This window comes from Lolium rigidum, chromosome 6, assembly GCF_022539505.1.
Source record: "Lolium rigidum isolate FL_2022 chromosome 6, APGP_CSIRO_Lrig_0.1, whole genome shotgun sequence".
Taxonomy (NCBI): Eukaryota; Viridiplantae; Streptophyta; class Magnoliopsida; order Poales; family Poaceae; genus Lolium; species Lolium rigidum.
Window position 1 is genome coordinate 123821518 of NC_061513.1, and position 9947 is coordinate 123831464.

The 9947-nt window shown below is 41.8% G+C and overlaps 1 protein-coding gene across 1 annotated transcript; it reads right to left on the reverse strand.

Annotated features, from left to right (window-relative positions):
• Nucleotides 1-2113: 2113 nt before the first annotated feature.
• On the reverse strand, nucleotides 2114-9657 carry LOC124661852 (WD-40 repeat-containing protein MSI4-like). Its single transcript, XM_047199738.1, has 15 exons — nucleotides 9475-9657; nucleotides 8789-8852; nucleotides 8576-8662; nucleotides 7612-7674; nucleotides 7228-7293; nucleotides 7047-7121; nucleotides 6298-6373; nucleotides 5238-5442; nucleotides 4974-5055; nucleotides 4332-4405; nucleotides 4076-4190; nucleotides 3883-3957; nucleotides 3679-3740; nucleotides 2942-3041; nucleotides 2114-2542 (listed from the first exon to the last, which is right to left on the reverse strand). Exons 1-15 carry the CDS (start codon nucleotides 9597-9599, stop codon nucleotides 2441-2443), a joined length of 1371 nt encoding a protein of 456 aa, XP_047055694.1. The 5' UTR covers nucleotides 9600-9657; the 3' UTR covers nucleotides 2114-2440.
• Between the last annotated feature and the right edge of the window lie 290 nt (nucleotides 9658-9947).

Below are 9947 nucleotides of genomic sequence, written 5' to 3' on the forward strand. Positions count from 1 at the left end.
TCTTCTCGAAATGCGTAATACCCCTGTAAACCGGTATGAATGTAGTACTATTTTACATGGCTTATCCATGCCCTTACTGGAAGGCGGAAACTCATGCGCAAAGAGTGCTGACATTACAGTGTACCATCTGGATGGATGAACCACCACGTGGAGCAACCGTCCAGGCTAGGAGGTAATTGCATATACCAGCAACTCTTCGTAGCAAAGTTGCGCAAACCAGTGACTACGTTTTGTTTTTGCACAAACCAGTGACCCTACATGTTATCTAGTGCATGGAACTCTAATGATCAGCTTACACGGTTTAATACAAATCTTACAAAGGAGGTCCACCTTAGAGGTCACATGGCCGAAGGAAAAAAAGGGTCGGTTATATTACCCGAGCAATTGTATATCACATATCATTTTTAGTTTTTCAGCTTTTATATCACCTCAATTTTCCCCAAAACTTCAAATAAAACTTCAAATGAAATTCAAACTTTGACACATATTAAACATCGACAACTCAACACGAATAGTTTATTCATAGAAAGTTCGACACATAGACGCTACACTCTACAGTAGATTAAACCACACTGCACCGCGTTTGGCAGTTTCCCCCCAAAAAAATGCCTCTCCGCCGCCGAGATGCCACCACAACATCGTGTCCGGAGCAACGACGGTTTCTAGGCGATGCGTCGCGAGCAGGAGCGACAAGTCCCGTGGCGTAAGCTACGCTGGGGGCAGCCATCGGCGTAGCTCCTCGGGCAAGGTCTGCCTCGGCAGAGCCACGTGGGCCGTCGGCATAGACACGGCCTTTGGCGTAGCTGTGATACGCCGACGATGGCCATCGGCGTAGGCCACGTTGTGGAGGGAAAATTTTCAACCTCTACGTCAAGGATGGCCGTCGGCGTAGTTAAAAAAAGAGGAGAATGCTATGCCGAGGGTGACCGTCGGCGTAGCCTTGACGCCGTGACAGCGCCATCATGGCCTAAGTTTGGTGGGCCGTATGCGCAGGCCTACGCCGGCGGCCAGCGATCTGCCGAGGGTAGCCATCGGCATAACGTTTCCTACGCCGAGGGCATCGCTACGCCGACGACCCTTTTGGCGGGCTGACCTGGAGGCCCGTACACCGACAGTCGCGACTTTTGGCCGTCGGCGTATGAGGGTGACCATCGGCGCAGTGAATCAACTGGTGAGTGTAGCGGCTATGTAACAACTATCCGTGTCGAGTTGTCAAAGTTTGAATTTCATTTGAAGTTTCGGAAAAAAATCAGGTGATATAAAAACTGAAAAATTAAAAAATATGTGATATATAATTGCTCGGGTGATATATATTATTCATCTGTTGAAGATGCTCATACGGTAGAAGAAGTTGGTTCGGCTGCTCTAGCCCGACCCCATTTTTTCTTCGGCCATGTAACCTTAAAGGTGAACCTGCTTTGTCAAATTTGTTATTAAACTTTGTAATTTGATCATTAGAGCTCCATGTAATCGATAACATGTAAAGTTACTGGTCTGTGCAAAAACCAAATCGTAGTCACTGGTTTGCGCAACTTTTGCACGAAGAGTTGCTTGTATATGCAATTACCTCTCCAGGCTAGTGATGGAAGTCCACTTGGTGCGTGTACCTTGATTCACGTCACCTGCTCTCATGGCCAGATCGAAACCGCAGCGAGTCAACCTGACTAGATCCACCACGAGTGACTTACGTCAATCGCGCTGCTGAAAGCCACATCTACCCCATTAGAATACGCAAATATCAGTCTTTACTATTGTGAGATGCGCAAGGACAATATTCTCAAGCTTTTTCTGCATCCAATCTAACGCAGAGTCAGTTTATTCTAGCTTTTTCTGGATCCAATCTAACGCAGAGTCAGTTCATTCGCAGCAATTAGCTTCCACTACAAAGATACTCCCTCCGATAAGGAAATATTGACACGAGTGGTGCCCAAGACTAGCTTATATACATGCATATGCCAGCCTCGATTAAGGATGATCTGAGTACATCTATATACTATATAGCAACCTAAAACCAGACATCCCAGATAACATCTGACCATATCACGCAACAGAACAAGCGAGATCAGTAACGTTTTAAAGAAGTGTTTTGCTACAGAAGAAACAACTCAATCAATGACATCATGAAGAAGCCACACCAGTCGAGAATAAACTGACCAAATTCATCAACGCAAATTCATCACAAGCAATCTCAATAGGTCCAACTAGAAGCTAACAGTACAATGTTTCCCGATACACCAATAGTCTGGCTACCGAGAAATACAGCTCTACTGTGTTTGCAGAGCATAGAGATTTGAGTCACACAGAAAGTTAAATAAGCTCACAAGCACCTTAAGGGTACAAGTCTAGGTTTAACATCAGACGACAGAACCAATGTTCTAAATGGACAGATAACTAAGATACCTAGAGCTACCACAGGATTGGGTTGCACAAATTACATAATTCAAGCCCTTGGAGTGCAGCTGGCCAAGTGAGACTTGAAGTTCTCCAGCTCTGAAAGAACCTCTTCTTCCGGGCGGTAGATCAGATCACTCATACGCCATATCTGTATCAGTACAAAATTAATAAAAATTATCAAGCCTGGTATCAAACAAACAACAAAACCAATGTAACTGTTACACTATTTAAACATATTACTGAAATCAAGGTTAAAAGAGCACTCACTAAGGCTTAAACATCCCCACAAAGAGATAGTTCAACACTGTTAGCTCAACAGGTCCAGATCATGACAGTGCAGATTAATCATATACATATTTTAACTATTATGAGATGGGAGTTCTGTATCCAAACTATAATATATTTCCAATCATAAGCAGAAACAACTCTATTTATCGCCCGTACAAAAGGTATTATAATATCTAGTGCATTTAGAACATTCAGCTAGTTTCCTATGGAAGTACACTTCTATATAGACTGAATTACACCACAACTGCACACTAAGTACCTGCAAAGTTCCACCTCCACCAGTGCTCTCGCCATCATCAGAAACACTCACAATGGTCCAAGGATCTGATGAGTTCCAGTGGAAGTCTACAATCTTGTCCCTAGCAAGGTGAACAGTAAAAAGGATTGTTACGGAACAAGGATAAAATGATTATTATTGAACAATGGAAGTGCAGCATCAAACTCCGATATAACATGGCTTACGCATGTAATTACTTTCAAGTTTTAATAGACTGAGGACCTCTACTCAATGAAGGATATGGTCCAAATCAATTTGAAAGGCACTAATGACATGAGCTCCGACTAAGCCCTAAAAATGAAATGACGATGCAATGGAACTCTTCTAAATCCAATCAGATTTTTGGAAGTGCACAGTTACCCATACAAATCATGGGTACATACAGCTCTAAGAGCATAAAGTACATATCCCTATTTTTTGCCCAAATGTCTTGGCTACAATGGTAATGTAGACAGATTCATGTGTTTCCTACCCATGCTTCTCAGATCTATACAAATTCAAAACTGCACATTCATCTGTCAGTCCAAATTAGACACCCATGATTGATTTAAGTCTCAGGCTTATGAACTTATTTTCTCTAGACAAATTTTAACTAAAAATGCAGTCATTCATGAAGATTCTAGTAAAAAGTAGGTCATCCTACAAGAGAAACATTTTTCCAATTGCTTCAGCATAACCAATCAAAGAGAAAGAAAGGGAATTTTGAGTCTTATATATACCTATGACCTGCATGTTGGAAGAAAAGTCCGCCAGGTGAATTGGGATTTTTCTTCTTCCCAACCTAAAGCACAAGAACATATGTATCAGTCTCGAGACTAACACAGGACTACATGAGAGAGCAAGAACTGTTTAATGAACTCCTTCGCCAACAGTTCTGCCTAATTATCTCAGAAGAGACAAAATAGTAGTGTGTAAACATGTACCTTGTCGTGATCCCACACATTTAAGAAACCATCTTCTGCAGAGCTTCCAAACACAGATGCTTTGTCAGGAGACCACTGGAAAGCACAAGGTCAGAATTATTAACAAAGCTACTGAAATATCATGAACAGTCACCATATGTCCATATCCACACTAAAAGAACATATAGGTGACCAAAAGATTTACTATACATGCCTGAACACAAAGCACAGCAGCTTTATGGCCCTCGAATTTGTGAATTGGAGAACCAGCTCCTCCTCCAGGACCCAAATTTCGGCGGTCCCACATACGGACTGAGTTATCAGCAGAACTAAATATAAGAAGAAACCACCTTAGTTCGAATTTGTAAACAATAAACAAATGTAGATGAAACCTCAACATCAAATACATCTGAACTAACTAAAGATCTCATCACAGATTATACATAACTAAGGCATTTGGGTCACCATACCCAGTTAAGATATAATTAACATCATGGAGATTCCAATCGACACAATGAACATCTCCACCATGAGCTTTCTCAACCTGAATAATAAGAAAATGGTTTCAAAATTAAGATCTTGCACTCATTGAGAAGAAAGAGATACAGCCTCATTAGAATCAGATAAATAAAATGTTGTTAAACCCAAATGTTGTTGGCCAGAACGACAGTACTAGCTAATAAACCAGTTCTATAATCACAACTTGTGCAACCAGAGACAAATTGTGTTGGCCAAGTTAAACAAAAAATGCGAACATGTTAAAAGAAGCAGAATGAAAAAACATAAGAACGATAACACTGGGTAAATATTAGGCTGATGTGGCAAAGACAGAGCATGTTCAGTTCTCTGCCCACACTCGCTTAGCCTTGAGAGGCAATGGTGAGTTGGGCTTGCGCAACAAAACCAACCATGCCAAAATGAATGAAACAGTGCAAGGCATCATTGACAATTACAAACTGCTTTGCTTATCAACCATCGATTCAACTTAACAATGATAACAGGATTGGATTGAAACACATATCTCAAACTTCTGCACAAAATGTTGTTAGCCCCATTCCTTTTTGAAGTTGTTGCACTAAACGTTGTTGGTCTAAGATAGAGAAGAGTGTCACCTTAACAGCTGGGCTGGTACCAGTCCGAGCATCCCAAAGAATAAGACAAGCATCATCACCCACACTACAGAACTCCTGTGCACTTTATTAAAAAAAAAAAGAGAACCATAAAGATCATAGTATCAAATGTACGGGCAGACATCAAACCAGCAGCTCACAATGACAGCTATTACTTATGTACCATTGAAAACCATGTTAACAAAATAAAAAAATAACCATGTGATACCTTAATGGAAAACAAGAAAAATAGTGTAGCCTATTTACCTTGAAGGGCAGAACTGAACATCTTCAACAGTGCTATCATGCCCGTGGAATACACCTCGAGGATCAACTTTAGGACTATCCTTTTCGTTTGCAGTTTTACTATGCTTGCTGCCTGATGCCCCTGGGGAAGTCTCACTTTTTGAAGAATCTCCAAGTCCAGATATGTGATCTTGGATGCTCCACCAGACCACTGACTTGTCCTTTCCTATTTAAAAATTGCACGTAAATCAAAGCTCAAGATATCACATCAGCTTGCTCAAATAAATACAAGGAAAGGAACTGATGTTCTCCTTAGTCCCTTTGATCCTTTGAACTAAACAAGAGAACGTTAGCCTTTTAGGTCCCTAAAATTTTCAGGATGATCCTAAGGTCCAGACTCAGATTAGATACCAATTAGATCGTGCAGTTATCACATTGGCTGATTGGTGATTATTTTTCGTGATTCCATTGGATGATCCTAGGTTATCATGCCGTCTCCCTTTGCCAGCTAAACCGGGACAGGACTTATCTTAACTCAGATGTACATGCTCTAATGGAATCGAAAGTACTGTTCTCCAGTTGATGGGCACAAGTGAAGAAACACAACCGTGTATTCTCTGCAAAAAAATGACAGCTGGCCTACTGTCCTTTACTCAACATGGAGAACACAGCCAACATGGACAAAGAGAAGACATCTGAACATAAACTGTGATATCAAATCATAACATCTAAAAAATTCTTGGGCTGTTGTTTGTTAGGGACATACAAAGAAGTGAATGTAGAGTGAGGGAGGAAAAGAACCTAACACAAGAGACATTTTATTTCAGTGAACAAAATTACCAGAGGACAGCTACACACATACTTAGGATGTGGGTGCCATTGCAGTTGACTATGGTAATCTTGCTTTCTCAACTAGCTTTTGCCTATTTTATCGTTTGGCTAAACAACTTTTTCCAGCTTTTGTGGCTAATTTTTTCCCATTATATTATAAAATAAATTCTGCAGCCAAAACAGAGATACTTGAATAAATCCGAAAAGGGACAGAAGATACAGGCATATTACAAGAAAGAATTTTGCTAACCTCCTGAGAGCACATATGGTTCCGCTGGACACATGGCAAGGGCAAACTCAGCATTTTCCTCGTGTCCTCTTAATATCTGGGAATCAGTCAAAGCTATTAAGCACTATGTATGAAGAGAAAATATCCAGTAGAAACCACTCTCATGGCAAAAACTACATGGAAATTTTGTGCATAAGTTTCAAAACAATCTCAAGAAAATATAAATATTGAGGTGCTGATGTTCTATAAACTTGTAAAATTTGAATATCAAACTCAGTCAGAGTCAGGGATTATGAAAAAGAGAAATAGAGGAAAAAATGATGGACAGTGGAAATCACTGACCATGCACAATTTGTTCTTTCCATCCCTTCCAAAATCCAAATGCAATTGAGTTTGAACTTAAAATCTACATTTTTATAGAACATCATTGCGCCTACACAATGTATATATTTGAAGATTTTTTTCACATACACTTGTTTCCACAGTTTTCACCATTAGTTTGGTTTCTGCCGGATATTTTCACAATACAACAAAAAAAACTCCTTTTTACTAAATGCTACTACGCGTGTCCCCGCTGTGGACATCCTATTAGGATTTTTGCATGAGTTAAGAATAAAAATAAGAAAACATACCAAATCAGGGATATTAGGGATATTATCATTATCCGTGCTGTTCACATCCTATTATGATTTCTCCAAAGTCCATCACGCAGAAATGCAACTTTCAACATATCAAAATGACACGACACAATTGAAATTAAGAGAGCATACCAAATCAGGGCGAGAATCAGTTGCTCCTAAGACGGCATGTCTATTTGGCTGAGCCTCAACATCCCAAATAAGCACCTGCACACGAACGTAGAAAGCTTAAATTCATAAAATGTCACTGGAATAGTAGACACCATTGACTCTTTCACATGAACTAAGCAACAGTTTAAAGGCCTGAATGTACATCTGGACTGTCCGTATGAGTGGCGATGATCCTGCTGTCCTGTGGAAGCTCCCTGATGCGGTTAACCTGGATATAAAATAAAGAAGCCAGAATAATACATCAGCTATTGAGTTTACACATAAAGCAACACGTCGTGAAGAGTATAAAGCTAGGCATGCAAGCTAAAACACAAGATTTGAAAGACCAACTAGGAAAAACAGAAAGATTAGCATCAGAGAACATGAAATTTAACAAATGAAGTAACTGATATAAATAAGAAGAGAAATAATCAAGGCAAAGGAAAAATATAGTAAGAAACATGCAAGCAACTTAGATAGAATATAATTGCAACCACAGATTAAATAAAGAATAGCAGCAACTGTGACAAAAACAAAATAGTCTTACCTCTCCAGGATGAATGATAGTCTTGTACTTCTTTACAAAAGGTGATCGTGCTTCCTCATTGAACTGCAGTACAAAAACAGACATCTGGTCAGCTCCATTGCAAAGCAATTAATGATCAGTATGAAAAAATCTTAATTCAGGCTCTTTCAAGCATGTGAATGTTAATATGCTCCATATGCAGACGAAATCTGAGGAAACCCCATAATTGAACTATTATACATAGGCACACAGCACTTTGGTAGGTCTAAATTAAACAATTCAACAGATGTAGGATGGATCTCTGTGCTACCCCGGTTTGACATACACCTCAGGACTCTAAAAGGATAGCCCATGTGGCCCACGTCCTCGCATCCACCACAACGGATCATCAAGGTCCTCCATGGCAAAGCCTCCTCTGCCATGTGCCTCCTAGCCACATGAAGATATGGAGGATAGTCCCCAAGGCTTAGCGCGAATGTTCTCTTGAGATATTCAAGAGATTCAGCACTTGGCCATGCTCACTTTCTTCTCCCCATGTGCTTCCATGACTCCCAGCCACATGAAGATGTGGAGGATAGTCCCCAAGGCTCACCGTGAATGTTCTCTTTAGATATTCAAGAGATTCATCACTTGGCCATGCTCACTTTCTTCTCTCGCTTGAGTCCTCTAATGACTTTGTAGACCTTGAACCAAACACGGTTGCCTCTCAAACATTGTCTTATACAGCCATACCTATGACAATATCTCGATTTAATATTACGACTAGACTCGAGTCAAATAGAGATGTTCCAACTGAGAGAGAAATAGTGCTGAAACAGCTGATACATAAGCGTAACTGTACCAGCTAAGAGTCTGTGTAGCAAAGATAAATTACCAACTGCGTGAAGGAACTGAGAAAGAAAAAAGGCTGATCTATACTGAAAAATCACGCTATCTGCACTGACAAACTGAAAATGTAACTGAAAACCAAAGAACACTGAATAACCTGTGAGATGTGTTCTGCAGCTGCAACCCGTGGCTTGACAACTTCACAGTTTGCAATGACCAGGGTGTTAGGGACACTTCCATCGGTCTGAAACCAATTGGTGATTAAACAAATGCTTAGTTAGATTCAAATAAAAAAATATCACTGTGTAAAAGAGAGCCTAAGAATCAGTTGCAGATGCTAAAAAAACTGATTGTGGAAACAAACACTCACCTGCTCTGACAGGTAAAGGCGCTGACGGTTCTTGTAGGTAGCCTGCTCGAACTGAGGACCCCACCTGTTCCCAATCAAACCAAGAGATCAGCAAATTTTTAGTTGCAGAACCACTATTGGAAGCCAAAAACGCTGAGCAATTAAACCAGCATTGATTTCAAACAGAATGCCACTGATTTGTGATGATTGCTTTTAGCTGTACCCGGCGGTGAGTAGGAATGCACCACAAAACCGATGCTCATAAAGTATTTTACTAAAATCACATTTCATCACTCTAGTAGTAGATAAAAAAAGGCAACTAGATTTACAAGATGGGTGGCACCAGAAGGAGCCACCACATCGAAACAATTCACTGAAGCAAGCATTACATCGACACACAAGCTCCGAATCCCCATCTCAAACAGTGGCACGCCACAAAAACCCCAGACCCAAAAACCCTAGGACGATACTACAATAACTCAACCCCATAATTCACGCCCTGCTCGCCATACTAGCCCAGGCACTGGCCACGCCACGGATCTGGAGCCACAGCCACCGCAGGCTGCACATGCACAAGGCAAAACCCTAGAAACGGTCCCGTGGCCCCAAAACCCTAACCCCCAAATGAATCTACTGGAGAAAACGGCTGCGGCCGCTGAACGGTGGAAATGGAGAAGGCTGGGGAGAGGGGAGGAGGCGAGGATTACCGGCAGGAGAGGGAGGGCCAGACGAGGTTGTGGTTGGCGAACCAGTCGTAGAGGACGGGGATGAGCGACTTCCACTGCGCGTACCGCTCGTCCACCGCCGCCCTGGACCCGCCCTTCTCCTTCATCTCCGCGCCGCTGGTGGCCGCCGCCGGCGACTGCTCCGGGCCTCTCTCTCTCTCGCTCGCTCTGTGTGGGAGGGGAGGAGCTCGTCTCTGGGCTGTTCCTGTCTGCCTCCCGCTCTGCTCGCAGTGTCCCCCGGGTGGCAGTAAAGTAGAGAGTATCCTAGGTTGGGGGTGAACTGGAAAATGATAACATCTGCGCTGCGCGTGGGCTGAGCGCTTCTGTGTTTGGGCTCGTGGGTACATGGAACGTCAGTGGACTTTGTAGGCTTCAGTAATCTGGGCTCCTTTCGTAGCAGATCTTCTAGTGGGCCTTTTCTTTGTTTGTTTTAGGAATTTCTCAACCCGTTTCTC

Excerpts from the sequence above, each read along its gene's own strand:
- LOC124661852 (XM_047199738.1), bottom strand. The coding sequence starts at position 9,599 with ATGAAGGAGAAGGGCGGGTCCAGGGCGGCGGTGGACGAGCGGTACGCG. Across the intron at positions 8,663-8,788 it reads GCCTTTACCTGTCAGAGCAG|ACCGATGGAAGTGTCCCTAA; the intron begins GTGAGTGTTTGT and ends AATTGGTTTCAG. Across the intron at positions 3,958-4,075 it reads CTGCTGTGCTTTGTGTTCAG|TGGTCTCCTGACAAAGCATC; the intron begins GCATGTATAGTA and ends TGTGCTTTCCAG.